Source organism: Squalius cephalus, assembly GCF_949319135.1.
Source record: "Squalius cephalus genome assembly, chromosome: 1".
NCBI classification, from domain to species: Eukaryota; Metazoa; Chordata; class Actinopteri; order Cypriniformes; family Leuciscidae; genus Squalius; species Squalius cephalus.
This window is the reverse complement of record NC_137122.1, coordinates 19,656,263-19,677,679: the sequence shown is the minus strand read 5'-3', so window position 1 is coordinate 19,677,679 and position 21,417 is coordinate 19,656,263. Positions and strand designations below refer to the sequence as shown.

At 37.2% G+C, this 21,417-nt stretch overlaps 1 protein-coding gene across 1 annotated transcript in view; it reads left to right on the top strand.

The window, feature by feature from the left end:
* Positions 1–592: 592 nt before the first annotated feature.
* Positions 593–21,417, top strand: part of LOC307164502 (uncharacterized protein) — a 36,339-nt gene continuing 15,514 nt past the window's right edge. Inside the window, exons 1-3 of the mRNA XM_079881422.1 lie at positions 593–763; positions 17,671–17,998; positions 19,124–20,282. Of these exons, the coding sequence (XP_079737548.1) occupies positions 17,881–17,998; positions 19,124–20,282 (1,277 nt within the window). The 5' untranslated portion in view covers positions 593–763; positions 17,671–17,880. The remainder of the gene's footprint in view (positions 764–17,670; positions 17,999–19,123; positions 20,283–21,417) is intronic.

The following is a 21,417-nucleotide window of genomic DNA, read 5'->3' as shown; positions in this document are numbered from 1 at the left end:
AACATACCAACATTTAATTTCAAAGTGAACCATCCCTTTAAGGATCACTGAAGGCAAGTTGCAAAACTCAAGTGCAGTTTAATTAATAAACTAGGCTTGACATGACATAGAATAAAACAAAGACCATAACCTCACCCAACAGTAGTACAAGGCAAACATGAGGGCTTAAATATACACAAGCTAATGACAAGACAAGGGACACCTGTGAACAAAAAAAAAGAACCAATGAGAACAAGACACATGAACAGGGGAGTACATGGCAGGTTCACAAGACATGACAAACCAGGGAAGCACATGACAAGAAACTGAAACATAACAATGACCTGAAACAAAACCCAACACCATCTGTGACAATGTGACACTATTCATGCCTCATGTATTTTCATATGACATGAGGCATGAAATATATTGTCACATATATGTACACATATTTATACACGCAACATGTAGATCAACTGATATGCTTAAATTTTTATGCATGTTGAAAATATATTTTCAAAATATATTTCAATATATTTAACAGTGTCTCACATATATGTGAATATATTGCATTTCTGTATGGGGATGTTGTGATTCGCTTACCGCCTAGTTCACGCTGTCCGGAAACGTCACGTCCGTTACCAGTTGCATGTGCTTCGGTGTATTGTAAACAAAGGCGTCAATATTGCCTTATCAATTTCAGCTCGAATCAGACTTAGAGAATAGTGGAGAGGAATCGAGCAGAACTTGTGCACGAACGGCTGTTACAGGACGTTTCAGAAAGGTATGTTTTTTTTTTTTTCTGTAGTCTCATACTTTTTCTATACGCGGTTATTTAATGCTACTGCTGTTTATGTTAAAACACGCAGAAATATCCATGCATTTTATACAATCGTTCTACCTCATAATATTACAATCCTCGAAGGGATCGATCAGCACTCACACACACACACACACACACACATACTCTCTTTTTCTCGCACACACACACAGTCACACACTCCACAAAACGAATGTAGCCAAATATCTGTCGTCAGAACCATGACCACATTACGAGACTAACCATGGTTTTACCACAGTAAAGAAAATGTTTAACACCATCATTCAACGATCGCTGGTGGGATTAAAATTAAGTTTGTATGTGTTTGAAACAGCTTTGCTACAACATAAATAAAACGATATAGGGATGGAAAACTATGGAGTGAAAACAGTCTCAAAACCTTCCACAAATGCACACACGAGATCCACATGTGCGCGCAGCAATCCACAAATGCACAGAGAGATCCACACACGCAAAGCAATCCACAAATGCACAGAGAGATCCACACATGCAAAGCAATCCACAAATGCACAGAGAGATCCACACACGCAAAGCAATCCACAAATGCACAGAGAGATCTGATCCACACACGCAAAGCAATCCACAAATGCACAGAGAGATCCACACATGCAAAGCAATCCACAAATGCACAGAGAGATCCACACACGCAAAGCAATCCACAAATGCACAGAGAGATCCACACACGCAAAGCAATCCACAAATGCACACCAGAGATCCACACAAATCAATCCACAAATGCTTGTCTGAAGTTTAAAATCATTGGTTACCCGTAAGCCAATCACATAACGTTTGGTTATGGCGTGTGTTATGCGCATGCTCAGCCGCATCTAACTTCCACTGTAAACACATGTATGATGCTGTAGCGACTGGGCTATTTGAATCATTCGTTCGTTTGATTCTGAATTAACAAATTCGAATTCTCCGTGTTTTCTAAGCACATTTATTCTGAAACCCAAAGCCTTTTTACACTCTGAACTGAGATATGTAAATCAAGACTCTCGACAATCTAAATTACCATCATGGCTCCGACATGGCTGGGTTTAGAATGTTTTCGGACACTTTATGGCACCTGGGAGTACACCAGATGGCCCGGAAGACAATCATATCCGTCTTCCTGAAGCGTTGCAAAGCTTCAGAAGAATTCCAAACCCCCTTTCCCCTCTCTGGACCACAGAGAGATAACGAAACTTGAAACTTTCTACACACACACACACACACACACACACACACACACACACACACACACAAACATCCTCCTATAGAAATATAGTTTTAATGTATGTAACTCAGATTTGGGTTTGACCTTCCTGTATGCATGTTTTATTAATTTGTTTGATCATATAATTATGATTTTCTAGAGGTGTGGTTTTGAAATGTATTCTTTAATCAATAGTGTTTTAGTTAGAGAAGGTTCACTAACATTCTCTGGCAATCCCTTCCCCCCTGTGTTGAACTGTGTTTTATTGCCTAATGGAATGTCCAGCAACAGAGATTTTAGGAGTGGAGCAGACCCAGCCAGCACAGCCATGTGGGGCCCAAATGGGTTTGACCTGGGCTATCTAACTGGGACCCAGCCAGTTTTGTCCTCGGTTTCCATGTTGGCCCCACATGGGTTTGCCCAGATGAAATGAACACTCCTTAGTATGCACAGTACAGGCTGTTTAATGTAACACTTAATCAGTGTTGGAGGTAATGAGATAATTAAGTGATTGAATAATGATTGTGCATTAATGATGAACACCTGCTGTTAACAAGCATAATCACTGAAGGAAAGAGAAACACAATAACTACTTCCAGCCACAGCCTTGGATGAAATCAACTGAAGATAAAATACATTACATCTCTCAAGATCTGATTAAACAACTCCACAAACAGCATTACCAGCTTCACTTATTACTAACCAGACTGACTTTATTTATGTCAGACATCTAACGAAAAGAATTAAGAAGAGGTTTAGATGTTGATTACTTTTTTGAAAGTAATAGTTTGATTTGATGTTACCATTGTGGCGATCAGTGAGTGCTTTAGTCAGGCTCTTGACTTTTTAACATTAGTTTTTCTCTGGCAGCTGTGTCTGTTTGTTATGGCGAGAACAGCAAGAGAAAATATAATCAGATGCTGTAAGCTGATTGATGATAAGAATATACTCATCATATAGTGGCTTAACTCATTGATTATTTTTGAGGTTCATACGGGTAGTATGTTATTCATTTTGTTTTATTGTTGTGATTCTACAGCAAGAGATCCAGCACAGTTTAATCAGAACATCAAATGATTTTTAAAACACCATTTACACATGTTGTACTACAGAAAGTTCCACTTGCACAGAGACATCAAGAATCAGCTTATGAATCTCAACAATGGTGACATGCTTCATGCTGCAATGCATTCTGAGTGCATCATACAAAACTTATCCATGGCTCCCAGAATGCATTGCAGCATGAAGCATGTCACCATTGTTGAGATTCATATGTTGATTCTTGATGTCTGTGTGTGAGTAAGATTAGGAGGAGCCCAAAATATGTAAATGGAGTTTTAAAAATAATTTGACGTTCTGATTAAATTCTATTATTCTCTTGTTGTAGAATCACAACAATAAAACAAAATGAATAACATACTACCGTATGAACCTCACAAATAATCAATGAGTTAAGCCACTATATGACGATCATATTCATATCATCAATCAGCTTACAGCATCTGATTATATTTTCTCTTGCTGTTCTCGCCATAACAAACAGACACAGCTGCCAGAGAACAACTAATGTTAAAAAGTCAAGAGCCTGACTAAAGCACACACGGATCGCCACAATGGTAACATCAAATCAAACTATTACTTTCAAATAAGTAATCAACATCTAAACCTCTTCTTAATTCTTTTCTGTAGACGTCTGACAGAAATAAAGTCAGTCTGGTTAGTAATAAGTGAAGCTGGTAATGCTGTTTGTGGAGTTGTTTAATCAGATCTTGAGAGATGTAATGTATTTTATCTTCAGTTGATTTCATCCAAGGCTGTGGCTGGAAGTAGTTCTTGTGTTTCTCTTTCCTTCAGTGATTCTGCTTGTTAACAGCAGGTGTTCATCATTAATGCACAATCATTATTCAATCACTTAATTATCTCATTACCTCCAACACTGATTAAGTGTTACATTAAACAGCCTGTACTGTGCATACTAAGCAGTGTTCATTTCATCTGGGCAAACCCATGTGGGGCCAACATGGAAACCGAGGACAAAACTGGCTGGGTCCCAGTTAGATAGCCCAGGTCAAACCCATTTGGGCCCCACATGGCTGTGCTGGCTGGGGAGTTAAAGTGTTAATCTTTACTCCTACTTAAATCCTACATTTTCTATATGTATAACCATTGAAGAAATATGTAAACCTGAATGTAATTTCTCTTTTCCACGATTGTTCTTCTCTGTGATGGGTTTTTGTATTCTTGAATATAGGAGAGACATTGAGACAAGATTGTTAGTAGAACTCTTAATGCTTATTTTACAGAATAAGAAGTCATTTCTATGCCGTAGCTTTTAAACATACCAAATGTGGTCTTGAATTGAACCTCCATATACCCGTAGGAAAGATATGGTTACCAAATTATGATAAAATGCATTTTACTGCAGTTATAATTGTTTAAAGTAGAAATGGCATGATCCTAAGACTGTCATAAAACATGCAAATCGAACTCCTAAGTGAGACAAAGGAAATTTCTCCCGCCTGGAATTTCGCGTTCCAATTGGCCCAAGCGCCAGGGAGGAGGGAAATTTCGGTACCCTAGAAAAGCGGTTACACTCCGCGTTCCGTTCAGTTGAGTTCGGTATTTTCTTTCGTCTTGTTTGTTCCTGCTTGTTCGAACCCTCCTCATCAGGGAGACCATCAATGGCTCCCGTTTAGGGGGCTTTATATTTTATTTTCTTTAAGTCTTTTAGTTTTGTTTCGTCTTCGAACTTCAGCCGAACAGCTCAAAGCCCATCTCCTCATGACTCATTCGAGTGGGCGTTGCCCCCGAGACAAAGAACTTTTTCCCGCTTCAGATCTTTGGACGTTCATTGGTTGTTCGCGCGAACAGAGGCGTCAACCCATCTTTTTCCATAAAAGACCAACTCAGAGAGTTCTTCAGAGAGCACTTTTACGAACCCGCTTCATCAGCGAGAAGACCCATATGGCTCCCGTTTATGGGAGCATTCATTCACCGTTTTCGTGAATGAATTTTTCTTTTATTTTCTTTAAGTCTTTTCTTTATTTTCGTATTCGGACTCATCGAAGCAAACGCAGCAAGCAACTTCAACTCAAAGAAAAAGACTCTTTTGAAAATCCCGCGGCCGCGCACACCGAAGCAAGCCCTGCTTTCTTAAAGGGACACTTCACCCATTTGCATTAAGCTTTGCATTGTTAGAAACCCAGTCATACTATTGAATGGTCGTGCAACACTCTCTCATTTTCCCCTGAGACGGGAGAAATCTGTTATTTACCTCTTACACTTCCTCCTACAATGACGCAAAAATCGTCATTTTGCGTCATTGTAGGAGGAAGTGTTAGAGGGGGGGATTTCTGTTAAGACTACAGACACTAGTTTCTCATCTTTCCCAGGGGGCGGGACCCGCTCACGCTACAGACCTATTACAGATCAGTGGGTGGGACTTTACTCTCTGAAACTGAAAGCAATATCCTCCATCTTGTTTGAAGCTAAGCTAACAGGCGCTGTGGAGACAGATGTAAAGTTATGACAATAGCGGAGGAGAGTGCTCAATATGATATAGAAGAAGAGGATTTCGGAAGTCTGATGCTTGAATCAGGTGTTTGTGACTACCTTTACAAGCCGCATTATAGCGAAGAGCAGCCGAGGCAGAAGACCTGCCTGCCGCGGACGAGGAGCCCGGACTGGCTCGAGTTAGGGCGGACTGGTGGCGCCGGTGATCTCACAATGCAGCTACGAACCGCTACGAACACAGAGATAGAGTCCGTCTGCGGCAAAGAATTTCAACGATGACAATTTCTCCTGGACGAAATCTCTGAATCAGACGAGGACACGGACATTTGTGTTGAGAACTATCCTAGTTTCGCACCGCATATGTTCTGACTGAACATCCAGGTACCATGCAATAATTCGCCTTTTCGAAAGAAATACAAACGAGGAGTAATGCATTATATGAGTTCGCCAACTAACTAGACATTTTGTGTGAATGTGAAATGAATTTCAAGCTCTGGTAGTAGCTAGCCTTGTAGACGGAAGAGTGATTTCTCTTATAGGCAGATATGCGCTTTCTGGATTAGTGGGAGTGGCTTGCGGAGCTGTGCAATGTGGTGCATTGTGGGAGTTGTTGTCTTTCATACAAATGCGTTCTGAAGTTATTTTTTGTCTTTTCTCGGTCACGAAGGCACCAAATTCAAAAATTATTTTACATTTCGACTACATATATGACCCACTTTAAATAAAAACCAATGTTCAAATGGGTGAAATGACCCTTTAAAGAAACACACGCAGCTGCTCTTAGGACACACGCACGAACTCGGCGTTCTTCAGCAACAAAGAGAACCATTTTGCAAGATAAGTTTATTGAACTTTTAAGGTGATTTGATTCCTTGTTGTCTCTCGAGGTTACCCTGCCTGTGACTTTGCCTAACTGTGATCGATCTTTGATCGCACATGTTAGTTTCACTTTCTCTCATCTCTCTCATTGTCCGATCTCTCTCTCTCTCTCTCTCTCTCTCTCTCTCTCTCTCTCTCTCTCTCTCTCTCTCTCTCTCTCATTTTCGTTACTCGTTTAGTCTTGTATTTTGTTTACGTGTCCTGTACATACATATTTACTCGTGTAAACTGTAGTATTTTTGTATTCATTAGTTCAATGTATTAGTCCAATTATTAAAAACCCATTATATCCTAGATTGTCTCTGTATAAGTGTTCATTTTACAAGTCAATGAAACGAAGATCAAGCTACGCTTTACAAATGCGCTACTGTTAAGTAACCTACATTTTATAAGAACAAGAAAGTAATTTTCATGGCCAGGAAAATATAGCTTTCTTCGAATTATAAGAAAGAGATAATTTTGTTGAGAAGTTGATGGAATTAATTTTACGACCAGTTTGCGGGACAAACAACTGTTTAATTAATACATTAATTTCCCTTAAAATTATTCTGATTAATTGAACTGAAAGAGGGACCTTTTGGTACATTAACGATTGAATTATAATTCATTGTAATTGAACATTGATGTATACGGATGGGTCTAAATTTCAGCTTCAATAATTTATTAATATTGTAAGAATATAGATGAATCAACCCGATTCATAATTTTGATTCCCTATAATCATTTGAGCTAAGTCATATTCCTTACAATGCGAAAACAAAACCATCGAGCAAAATACCGGAGTGAACATGGCTGTCAACGACTTTTGCAGATTATGTGAAGTAAATCTACGCATCCACGGTACAATCAGTGTCTACATCACAGCTCTCAGCCCGCCCTCTGTTCGTTGATTGGCCCGGCCGTCCGAAGGCCGCTGGAAAACTGAAAGATAAGCTGCTATCTCTGACTGACTACAGGAGCGAAATGAAATTGAGTGGAAGTAGGAAGTCTGACGTAGCCTAGTCAGGCTAGCGCTAACCGGCCTTCGAGCTGAATCTCCCAAAGGGCTGGATTCATTTCGTTTTCTGACTTGGCGAGACAACTGAAATCTAAACATTTTTCACTAAATATCATATACATGCAAATGTAGAGTAAAACCAGACCCCTTTTTTTATTCTTCAAAGTGAAATCAGAATAGGCTATATAACCTATTAAAATACCATTCAGATAACAGGAAAGCTTTAAAGTATTTATGTAACTGGCAAACTACAAGGCTGTACGTTTTCTTTTGTTTATATTATTGTAGTTCTGAATGTTCTTTGTGTAATGTAATAACCCCTCCCCTCACACACATATGGAAATTAATATATTTTCAGCAATTACCTGTATGTTTTGCTTTCCTTATTTTTAAAGAAAGGATGAATGCTTCAACATAATTTAACCAACAAAGTAAAATATTTCTTTCAACAGAATCCACAAGTATTACCCTCAAGCAAACAATTCTCATGCAAACCACAGAGCTGCCAACTCTCACGCATTCACCGTGAGACTCATGCAATTGACACTCTCCACACGCTCTCACGCTACACATCCATTTTCTCACACACAGAAAAATCGTGAAGCAAAGAGGACACGGAGGCCGACAGACTAGACAGAGCAGGTTACTTATGAAAAAAATCTCAGCTCTCAGTTTCTGTCACTTTTATTACGCTCTAAAAAGTGCATATGGCTTGTCATTAGTTTAAAGAACTTTTTATACTTAGTTGTCTTGAAGTAAAACAATTGTTTTGGGTGTAATTTAAACTAATTGCTTTAAATCAAATTACAATTTTACGTCCACGTCCAAACCACGTGACTACTGACGTCATCAAGCTTGAGTTGAGAATTTTCTGTTCGGCCGCCATCTTGTTTTGCTGTATGAAGACCGTTGCGGATCCACAGTATTGGTGAGTAATCCTAAAAATAAGTTTTCATTAAGTTTTATCGCCGTTGATAAACATTTGTATAATATTAAAGTAGAATTCAATGCATTCATGCATGTGTTTGGTTGAATATCTGTTTTATTTTGGTCAGAGTCATCTGATATTTCAAGTGTACAGTTAATGTTAGCTATAACTGTTAGGCCTAGTAACGATGGATAGCCAATAATATGCTTAAGTAACATTAGTAACGTTAGATAATTTGTGGACTTTTAATTACATTATTTATTTGGGTTTTTCCTGCATTGAGAATTACAAGGCGACCGCCTCCGTCAAATGGCGTTCCCGATCCAGCTGTCCTCAAAACTCAGACAGGCTCAGATTAGGCCTGTCGCGACAAATAATCAGAAATATTGTTACTCAATCATTCACAAATTCTAATATAATGATTTAAGTGGTGTAAAGCCATTTCATATCTTGTTGTGAGGGACAGAAGAAATTTTACATCGTTAAATTAAAGTTTACGCAAACTCGTCTTCCCTCCGCTGCAGCTGTCAATCATTTGATCCATTCAGCATTCAAACAGCGCGTCGCGGTAAAACTCCTCGTCTACCAAATTTAATAATCGTGACAGCCCAAGTTCAGATACCTATTTTCCAAGCAGGATTTTACCACCTTCAACTCATTTTGATCTAGGAAAAACCCTAAAATACTATTTTGTTACTATCGGTAGAGATTGTAACGTTATAATACATTGCGTATCTGCATTTAATTCATTGAGTAGATTGCATAAGTTTCTGACATTTGATTGATGTAGAAACATTGGTGAATGAGAAAAATAAAGTAGCAAGAGTGGTTAATACTTTAAAATGAGTCAAGCAACAGTTAAGTTGGTGTGACTATGCTTCAAATCAAATGACAAGTTTGCATTCTGTTTAAGCCACGTGAGTGACCACGCACGGACAAAATTCTTATCGACCATCATCTTCTTTTGCTGCAGGATAACCTCATGGTGGACACAAAATTACATATGGTGAGTAATCTTACAAATTAAGTTAAGTTTGTTTCTATCATACATTTATAATCACATGAGGATCAGTTAACTGATTAATGCAAATAACGTGTTTTATCAAATAATTCAAAGTTTGTATTCAAAGTGGACATCTGAGAATTTGCACTTTATCAATATATTGCACAGCACTGAATTGAGTTATTTTTAGTGTCATATGGCGTTTGAATGGTCATAGATATTTTATTTTAATTGAAAATGTCTACCTTGCCAAGTATTCACTTTAACACATTTGGTTGTGTCTTTAAACATTTGCCAAAAAATCGAGTTTGTCTTTGCTGGTATGTGTGTTAATTCTTAAAGTGACAGTAGCCTCATATATACATACTATTGTATAACCTTAAAAGAATAAATATATGGTAAATACTTGATTGATCAATTACGTTGTTGACGTTTTAACACACTGCAGTAGGTTCCGATTACGTCATAAAAGTTTAAACATGCATACATGCACACAATGACCTAGGCTATTACATAATACGTTACACAAAATACATTATTTTATGAAATCTGTATGACATGACATCTTTGAAACTTTGAACGTTCAAATTACACCAACTTATTTAACGTTGTTGGATTACATATTTTATTAAATGTTTAATTTAGTTTCCAATAAAAATTGAGAAAGTTTAGCAGCGGTTATGATGAGTATATCAAGAGATTCCTTCCAGTGTTGTTCTCTAAATGAGTCAATTCCTGAAACTCTCACCCTCACCCTTTGTCCTTCTGTGATCATGTGAAGATATGGGTGATACCGTAAGGGCTGATTGGATCATTTGAATAATAGTGTTATGCTGATTAGTTCTGTCTCTCTTGAGCAAGCCGGATAACCTGCCAAACTGGTTTTGACTTGATTGATCATATGCCTATGCTTTGTCTTGATTTGTCTCCACCTTCAAAAGTCCCTCCTCCTAAAATGCCTATAAGACACCCACGTAAATTTATATACTTTAGACAGATTTGGGAAGAACTGCAGCCGCGTCAACGCGAAGTCCTCAATAAAGAATAACTTCATGAACGTGATCCCCAACGTCTCCTGGTCTCTGCTTTGAAGAAAGAAAAAGTTTACAACAACATATTATTTATAAATATCTAAACTTGCAAAAATTTTGGCTCTTAGGTGCAAAAACATATCTATGCATTTTAATTTTCTTTATGAAAGTTGGTGATTGCTGTGTTTGTCTTTTTTTAAGATACAGATGTTGAAAGACAACAGTTTGGAGTCATTGTAGTCCAGTCAGAAGATAACGGTAAGTAATTGGTCTCTTTTTGGTAAGAGCAGTTGAATTTATGAATTAGCTCTCTGAGTAAGAATTGTTTCCTTTTTTTTTCTTTTTTTTTTTTGCTTGTGTGTCTTTCAGATTGGCCAGAAAGATGAAGCACAGAGAGAACTTGAACAGTTTTTGTGCTCTGTGAAAGTGATGGTCTAAGCACTCCCCTGGACATCAGCATTGTCATTGATGGTACTGAGGTTTTACATGAGTTGTCCTCAGTATCATCTGCTTGTGCCATGATGTTTGTAATCACGTACTGAGAACTTGAGGTATCCTGAAGTACTTAAATATACCTTTGTGGCCTTTAAAAAAAATTGTCATGGACATAGCGAAGATGCAAATGGATTTAAAAAGGGTTAATTCATTCAAAAATGAAAAAATTATACTCACCCTCAAGTTGTTCCATCCCCGTAAGACTTTCGTTCATCTTCTTGACGTGTTCACAAAAGCAACACAACACATGCGCAAGAACTGAGAAGATGACGCAGATGGGTCTCGATGTAGTGTTTAAAATGGTTCTAAAGTGTACATTTACTGGATGTCCAAATCGTGAAAAACCAACGAGAAAACGTATAAGTTCCTTGCCAATGATGCTAAATGAATGGCTTACCTTTCAGCCTTTCCCATCAAATGATCGTGAGCGTCATCTTCTCAGTTCTCGCGCATGTGTCGTGGCGCTCTCGTGAACTCACTCAGACCCAAACTCAAGAAAATTAATAGTTGAATAAAGTCGAAAGTTTTGTTTGTTTTTTTGTACACAAAATGTATTCTCGTCGCTTGATAAACTTAAGGTTGAGCCACTGTAGTCACTTGGACTATTTTAATAATGTCTTTACTAACTTGTCTTGGCCGGCAGAATGAAATTACATAGCAACCTATGAAGGAGTGAGACAGCTCTCAGATCTCATTAAAAATATTTTAATTTGGTGAACTAACCCTTTAAATGTTCCTGCATGTCATGTCTTTTAAGGAGCTTTCAATGTTGATTTGTTTCAATGTTTTTTTTTTGTTTTTTTTTCAATGAATTGATGTTACACTGGATGATTAATCAATTCTCTGTTACATTCCTAAATTTAATGCAAGATAATCTGAAATGTCAAGTGACAATTTTACTATAGCAAATGGAATTGATGTATACATTTATTGATGGATGTTGTTTTTGTTGTTGTACAAAATTACATTGTTGACGGTTTTATTATTGAATGTATTTTTTTTTTTTTTATCAAGTCATGCACTAAAACGGTTTCAGTATTGACTTTTGTAAATCATTTGATTCTTCATCAAATGTTTTTAGAACAAGTGGAAATTCTGGTTTCTGTGAGTTTGTTGGAAGATTGCACTAAATAAACAGTTAAATGTTTGATTCCAGAGTGTAAAAGGCTTATTTTTTCAGACAAAAATTGTTTGTAATTTTGTTTTGTATTTATTTTGATATTTAATATATAAAAGTTTTAAAAATTAAGTTAATCCAAAAAAATTTTTATAATTTAATGCTAATTAAACAAATCTCTTTGGTTGAAAGAGTATTTTTACTTTAAGTTGACAATGGAAATGTGATTTGAGTAAATGAACTTTTTTAAGTTGAGATAAAGTAAACCGATTACTTGTAACAAGTTGAAGTAATTTTTTTACTTTGATCCAACGACTCATTTTTTTCAGTGTACGAAATGCAGACAATACAGTTTTGCTGCTTGTAAATGTGACGCGACAGATCCCTAGCGGCACGTGAACAGATCATCTCTAACTAATAGTAAATAAACACGAATTAACACTTTTGAAAGATACAGTATAGGCTACAACTTACCGAAATGTATATTCTTCATACATCGACAAATCAAACAAACAAAGGGGTCAATAAAACAGCTGTATAACATGTCACATAACATTTACCTCAGGAAAGCATTTGATAAAACAACAATGTCAGTTTTTTTTATACAAAAGTACAAAAGAAAGTGCAACAGTAACTCATAAATGTCCATAAATATTTCAATTTTATCTGTTACTTTTGAGACATGTAAAAAGCCCTGCCCCAACACGACAAAACACTTAAATTCCATTCAATGATGTTTTTAATAATAATAAAGTTATACTAACTTTACAACTACATAATCATACATATGTGTACGTAATGTACATGTGGTATAATCACACTTTATGTAAAAATGCACACGTATTCTCATGAGATCACGTTGATTCAGAGTTGGTGTCATCTGAAGTCCTGTCAAGAGTTGGTCTCTTCACAGGTGTTGGGCATCTCAAGTCTTCATAAGCTGACGTACTCTCTAGTTACCTCATGATGGGCATCCCGAGATAAATCAGAGAAACAAAAGGAATATAACTAGCTAAACTGCTGTTCGCAACATTAAGCAAAGATAATCATCTAATTGTCATTGGAGATTGTCAGTCTCTGCACATAAAAACTGTTATGTGTTAGAGATCTAATTACCTTAATACAATGAATGTAGTTATCATAAAATCTAACCATGTTTCAGTTCATAGTTATGCAGCTGTAGTGGTTGAAGATGAGTGACATTAGTGTTTATTTGTTGTAGTATTGGTGTTTTATCCATGTCATATTGAGAGAAATATCAGCATCATTTTTCAGTAGAGCAGTTTTATAGGCATTTATCATGTATCCTGACTCAAATAATGTGTTTCTAACAGCAAACACTCAGAATAAAGTGAGATGATCTGCTGATGATCCTGAATGGCTTGCTGAATGAGTGTTGATAGTCTGAGGCTCATCAATATTAACAGATATGCTGAAAACTCTTTATTTCATGACAATAGTTCCTGTTTTCACCTCATTTATTATGCTGATGTCTTCAGATCTCCTGTAATTGGCCACTTAAAGCTCATTTCTACAGAGTCCCTAAAGGGAGATGGTGGAAAATATTTGGGATGGGATGGGAGGGAAAAAAATTACATTTACATTTGTTCATTTAGGAGACGCTTTTATCCAAAGCGACTTACAAATGAGAACAATAGAAGCAGTTAAACTAAGTTTAGTCTCAGTTTAATCTAACGCAGTACATGCTATTTTTTTTATTTTTTTATTTTATTTTTTTTAACCCTTGTGCATCCTTGAGGACATTTTTGTCCTTTTCAGTTTTGTTTTTTGGATCACTTTGCCTGTGTTAATGCTAACTGCATAAAATTTGGCACAGGTGTGTATTTTTATTGGAATTTTACTATTTCATCACCATTTCCTTTAAAAAATCTATTTTGCACTAGTTACACAAAATACTTCCTCTTAGCGCCTTTTGGACAAAAATGTCCCCATTGAAACCCATTAAAACTGCATTTTTTAATCCCTGTGCCGTTTAACTATAAAATGATGCAATCTTTTTTAATAGGCTTTCATTCTGTTGGCAAGGCTTCAAAATTGACATTTTTACCATTTTTTATCAGATGGTGCCATTTTTTCAGGTTAGGCCTATAAAGCAAATACTGGCTTTATTCCTGTTTTCTGCTTCGGCATATTATAGAGCCAACTGGATAAATTATGCAACGATAATTGTGTGGGTTTGTTGGTATGGATGTCTAAGTGTGGTTTGTATGTGTGTAATAAAATAAAAAGTGTGTTTGTGTGCTTGTAATATTTGAGAGAGAAAAACTCAACTGCAAATCGAAAATCCAATCACTGTGTTCACCAGTGGAGTTTTGCTGGCATCCAATGGGGAAAGTCTGGTACTGCGCCCAAACAAAATCTTACTGAAAGCTCATTTTTTGAGATATCATCCTCAAATTCGGAACACAACCTGTTTAGATTTATGTCTTTGAATTTATATCAGTTTTAGAGTTCCAAATGTTTTATAAAATATATTTTTTATATAAAATATTGATTATAATGTTCATAAATATTTTTCATAAACTTAAACTTCTATAAAAATTTTTTGGTTGCACTTTTTTAAATTTTTTCACTTCAACAACAATCTGCCAAGGGTCATCTTTAAAATGAGACCAAACTTAAGTATTTGCTCCCAAGCATAACATTTTTATGAGAGTTTTTTGACTTGGACATTTTTGTCCCTTTTGGACCTATGTGTAAGTTTTTTTTTTTTTTTAATGTTTACTGCATAAAATTTTGGCACAGGTGTCTATTTTTATTGTAATTTTACTATTTCACCCCCATTTCATTTGAAAAAAAAATGTTGCACTAGTTATACAAAATACTTGTATATATTTTATATAAAATATTAATTTTAATGTTCATAAATATTTTTCATAAACTTAAACTTCCATAAAAAAAATTTGGTTGCACGTTTTTCACTTTTTTCACTTCAACAACAATCTGCAAAGGGTCTTCTTTAAAATGAGACCAAACTTAAGTTTTTGCTCCCAAGCATAACATTTTTATGAGAGTTTTTTGACGTGGACATTTTTGTCCCTTTTGGACCTATGAGTAAGTTTTTGTTTTTTGTTACTGTTAACTGCATGAATTTTGAGCTATTATAGAGCCAACTGGATAAATTATGCAATGATAATTGTGTGGGTGTGTTGGTATGGATGTCAGAGTGTGGTTGGTATGTGTGTTATATAAAAAAAAATGTGTTTGTGTGTTTGTAGTATTGATAGAGAAAAACTCAACTGCAAATAACAAAGCCAATCACTGTGTGACCAGAGGAGTTTTGCTGGGATCCAATGGGGAAAGTTTGGTACTGCGCCCAAACAAAATCTTACTGAAAGCTCATTTTTTGAGATATCAACCTCAAATTTGGAACACAACTTATTTAGATTTATGGCTTTGATTTTCTAGCCGTTTTAGAGTTCAACTTGTTTCATAAAATATATATTTTATATAAAATAATATTCATAAATAATTTTCATAAACTTAAACCTATATAACTTTTTTTTGGATTTACTTATAAAAAAAATTTAACTTCAGCAATAATCTGCTAAGGGTATTCTTTAAAATGATACCAAAGTTAAGTCTGTGCTCCCAAGCTTCAACTTTTTATGACCGTTTTTTGACATGGACATTTTTGTCCTCTTTGGACCTATGAGTAACTTTTTTAAATTGATGCACAAGGGTTAAATAGAACATAATAGAATAGAACAGAAAGTTAGTAATACTGGATCAAGTGTTGTCGAAAAAGAAGTGTTTTCAGTCGTTTCTTTAAAGTGGCTATGGACTCATCTGCTCTGGTTGAGTTAGGCAGATCATTCCTCCAGCAGGGAACAGTCATGGTAAAGGTCAGAGAAAGAGATTTTGTGCCTCTTTGAGATGGCACCACAAGACGCCGTTCACTTGCAGCGCGCAAGTTCCTGGATGGCACATAAGCCCGAAGTAATGATTTTAAGTAAAAGGGAGCAGAGCCAGTGGTTATTCTGTTGGCAAACGTCAGTGACTTGAATTTGATGCGAGCGGCAACTGGCAACCAGTGCAATTTTGTGAAGAGAGGAGTGACACATGCTCTCTTTGGCTCATTTAAAGACCACTCTAGCTGCTGCATTCTGGATCAGTTGCAGAGGTTTGACTGTGCAAGCTGGAAGGCCAGCTGATTAGCTGAATGGTGAAGTTGTGGTGAAGTGTTGGGTTGGCCGGGACCACGAGTAGCTCTGTCTTTGCAAGGTTTAGTTGAAGGTGGTGGTCACCTGTCAGGCAGGCTGAGATACGATCGGCTACCGTCGGATCGTCAGGCTGGAATGAGAGGTAGAGTTGTGTGTCATCAGTGTAGCAGTGATAGGAAAAGCCATGTTTCTGAATCACAGATCCTAGTGATGTCATATAGATGGAGAAGAGAAGCGGTCCCAGCACTGAGCCCTGAGGCACTCCAGTAGCACTCCAGTAGCTAGATGTTGGGTCTTAGACACCACACCCCTCCATGAAACCCTAAAGTACATACCTTAGAGGTAAGACTTGAACCATTGGAGTGCGGTTCCCGAGATGCCCTTCATCTTTAGGATTGATTGGAGGATCTGGTGGTTAACTGTGTCAAAGGCAGCAGAAGTTAAATCTTTTGCATTCCCTCGCAAAACATCTGCGTTCCCTCTCAAAACTTATATGCTCCTTCGCAAAGAAATCTGCGTTCCCTCACTAAACCTATTGTAAGCTTGGACAAACACGTCCTGTTTAATGTCCCGCTGGCAGTGTTTCAGAGATCCGTACGTTAACAATGCGGTTCATGGAGTTCAGTAAAGTTGGCAATATATCACAGATCTGAACATCCTGGATCAATAACTCTTGAGCTAAACTTTGTTCAAACAGAAATGCCAGCTATTTCCAAATTATCTCTAAGCGCAGGCAGCGGAGAGACACATCCTGAGGGAAAGTCTGCAAAGTGCAAAACCCCAAAAAGTGTTACTACAAAAAAACTCATTAACTTCAATGTTAAACACTGTAGTGTGACCAAATTCAGTTTACACATCAATGGTCTCTTACTGGTCATACCACAACACTTAGTTTGATAAAATATGCTTTGCATATTATGATTATACTATGTAGATTATACTATGACTATACTATGTCTTTGTAACACACCAAATTCAGTTTACACATCACTGCTCTAATGCTGGTTATACATCACCTACAGCTGCCTATTTCAGGCTGGGATTGAAATGCTCAAACTTTGAGGTGTAGCCTATACTGTATGTTCGAGACTGGACTCTGGATTTGCTTGGCTAATTTTATACATTTATTTTTTTGATACCCTACGATAACGTTTTATCATATATCCTGACTCTGTTTCGAACAGCAAAAACTCATAATAAAGTCAGTTGATGATCCCTAATGGCTTGTTGAATGAGTGTTGATAGTCTGAGGCTCATCAATATTAACAGATCTGCTGAAAACATTTTTTATTTCATGATCATTATGCTGATGTCTTAAGATCTCCTGTAAATTGACATTTAAAGCTAATTTCATTGGTGTCAACAGACTTAGGGTATTTGTTGCTTACTAGCCTGTTTATGCTTACTACTGTTTTTCTTACTATTATATTTGGAAGAATTTAAATTATAATATTCTGATATCTATGAGCAAAAAACAAACAAACTCTGTGATTTATATATTTTAGATTTTGGCAGATCAGCTCCTCCCACAACAGTCACATCATCAGTTAAGCCCCTCCCACTGTAATTCATCATCAGTGAAGCTCCTCCCACTGTAATTCATCATCAGTGAAGCTCCTCCCACAGCAGTCCCATCATCAGTGAAGCCCCTCCCACTGTAATTCTCCAATAAATGCTGGAATATTCCCGTCAGCTACAAGTGAAGACGAGCAGCAATGCATCAGGAAGAGCTGAAATCTGTAAAGACTGAGTTTATTAAAGAGGACAGTGAGAACATGAGTGATCCAGAACCCTGCAGAATGAAACACACCGAAGATCCTGAAGAACAAAGAGGTTGGTGTTTATTCCTCATTTATTCATGATGCTGAAGAACATTCATGTTAGAAACATTCAAGCACTTCATCAGTTTTAGACAAACCATTCAACTGTGAAATGGTTCCTAAAGTTTCTGTTTTTTCTAATTTTTTCTAATTGCAGTTTCACCAACATGTCGCCCTTGGCCTATGAACCTCTAGAAAATGACCGCATAGAACAACAACGAAAAAACTTATTTAAGCGGTCTAATTTGGCAAAATCACACCATGTTCAGTTGCAGGGTTTTTCTAAAGTTCACCTTACCAAGAGGCAGATAGACATTGTATTGAAGCAAAGAAATTAAAATAGGGAACGTTCTGCACTAATAGCCTATGCACACATCTGTAACGTAATAGCCTACCTAGGGGGAAAATTAGCTTTATTTGTCATTCAAATATGACGACGAGGACCCCAACGATTGGCCTTCCTTTCCTTCTCAAACAAACTAACTGCATCTTTAACAGCCCAAGTTTCAAAATTTCCCGGGGAAGAAACCCCCGGACCCCTGTTAAAAAAAAAGACTCAACATGCAGGGCTAAAGCCCCGGATCTTTTGCACTACTAGCGTACCTGGACATGCATACACGCAAGGGCTACAAAACTAACATTTTTATTTAAAACATTGTCTTACATGCAAGCGACGCGCGAGCATCATCCGCTGTCTTTTCTTTTTTCCGCCCCCGACTCTTGGTGCCTTTACGTGTAGCAGTGATTTGCGTGTGCGGAGCGCCGGCCCTGAGTAGTTTTAAACATAATTATGTATCAATCTAAAAGTTAGTGTCAAAATACGGTAGTATTGTGTTTTTTAATGTTCATATCATGTTAGATAATTGTGTCATTGATCAAACATATTTAATAGTTCTCACTACAGAAACATGGGATTTGTGCCTATAATGTTAAAAAAATAATAACTGGAAGATCAGAGTACCTCATTCATGGAAAGTTTCAGGGATGTTTAATTAATTTATAAAAAGTCTTAAATTATTATAATATTTTTTAGCAGTTGTCTGTTAAATCTGGCATAATTTTTATCTCAACTCACTCCATATTTCTCTCTTTGAATTATTATGATTATTTAGAAAATTTTATTTTTGTTTCATGTCAGACCTGATGGAAGAGAGTGAAGTGAAGGAGGAGAGAGAAGAACTGAGTGAAGTGGAGGAGGAGAGTGAAGAACTGAGTGAAGTGAAGGAGGAGAGTGAAGAACTGAGTGAAGAGGAGGAGGAGAGTGAAGAACTGAGTGAAGTGGAGGAGGAGAGTGAAGAACTGAGTGAAGTGAAGGAGGAGAGTGAAGAACTGAGTGAAGTGGAGGAGGAACATCATGTTAAACCTGGAGAAAAACCTTTGAGTCGCTCAAAGACTAAAAAGACATTTTTAAAGAAAAGAAGAGCCAAGAAATCTTTCACCTGCACTCAGTGTGGAAAGAGTTTCACAACCAAACAAACTCTTGAGATTCACATGAGAATCCACACTGGAGAGAAGCCGTTCACATGTGATCAGTGTGGAAAGAGTTTCACACGCAAACATCATCTTGAGCGTCACATGAGAGTTCACACTGGAGAGAAGCCGTTCACATGTGATCAGTGTGGAAAGTTATTCGGCCGATCAACACACCTTGAAAGTCACATGAGAATTCATACAGGAGAGAAGCCATATGTATGCAATCAATGTGGGAATAGTTTCGGTCAATCAGCACACCTTAAAAGTCACATGAGGATCCACACTGGAGAGAAGCCATTCTCATGTGATCAATGCGGGAAAACATTTCTTCAGGCATCAAACCTGAAGGCACACCTGACAGTTCATATGAAGGAGAAGCCACATTCATGTTCTGTGTGTGGAAAGAGTTTTTCATGGCTGCAATCTTTACATAGACATCAGAAAATTCATACTGGTGTGAGAGAGTACATGTGCTTTGAGTGTGAGAAGACTTTTATGACAGCGAAATGTTTAAAACTGCACCAGAGGATTCACACTGGAGAAAAACCTTACAAGTGTTCACACTGTGACAAGAGATTCAGTGATTTATCATCTCTGAAATCACATGAGAGGATCCACACTGGAGAAAAACCTTACAAGTGTTCACACTGTGACAAGAGATTCACTCAGTCATCAAATCTGAAATCACATGAGAGGATCCACAGCGGAGAGAAGCCACACACGTGTGATCAGTGTGGAAAGAGTTTCTCTTTTAAAAGTCAGCTGAAGATACACATGAAGATCCATGCAGTGGAGAAACCACATCACCACAGTCTGAGATCACGGTAAGAAGTTCATCTTTATGTGCTGAGAAACAAAAGCTGCTTTTCCATCTTCGGAAAAGGCTCCAGTTGTGTTTCCACTTGAGCCTGGTACGGCACGGCACAATTACAAACTGTTCTCGGCCCTGAACTCTCAGCACGCTTGGCTAACCGTGCCGAACCGTGACGGAAGAATGTGTGTACTAGTGCTGGAAATTCTTTCTAATTCTAATGATTCTTTCCAGAGATTCATTCACTTTCAGTTGATTTGTTCAACTGATTTGTTCAGTGACAATTTCTTCATATTACATAAATACGCCGGCAGGTGGTGAAAAAATAGTGTCTAATGTCTTAAGTCAACAAACGTATTTACTTCTAACAAAAACATTATTTGGCTTTATTAAAATGTGTTTCTAATTTACTCATTAAATTAATAAAATAAGTCAAAATAAGTGGTTCAGATGACCAAAGCACAAAGGTTTTCTTGCATAATTAACATTTTAATTGTTTGGTCAGACATTTACACATTCATAAATCTGGGATTATGTTAAACGTTGAGTGATGTTCCATGTTAAGTATGAATATATAAACAAACGTATGTGCACAGTACATATACCTATAACTCACGTTAAATGACGACCTACCTGGTACTCTCTCATTCATTTCATTCAGAAACAAAATGTACCAATGAGATCTCTCTCTCGCTCAGACTCTAAACAGAGCAATCTCATTCAGTGATGGGCGTTGTGGTGGCAAACAATTTTCTATTACTGAATAAGAGACAAACATGTAGGCTAACAATTGTCTTTAAAGATTATTTATTCCCTACCGTTTGTGTGTCCCAATCCGAAAACGTGTTGCAATTGCCATCTGGAAACTGGCCACGGGTGGTGAATACAGAACAATCAGCCATCTTTTTTGGAGTAGGCTTCAGCACTGTGTTTAATTGTGTTCAGGAATTCTGCAACACAGTCATCTTCCCGTCCACAGGAGATTTCCTGACGCTGACAAGTTGTTAGAAATGGCCACTTTCTTTAATAATCGTTGGAGTGTTCCAGTGTGTCGGTGCAATTGATGGCAGTCACATTCCAGTATTGCACCAGAGGACTATCCACAAGACTATTTCAGTCGGAAAGGCTGGCATTATATTGTTCTGCAA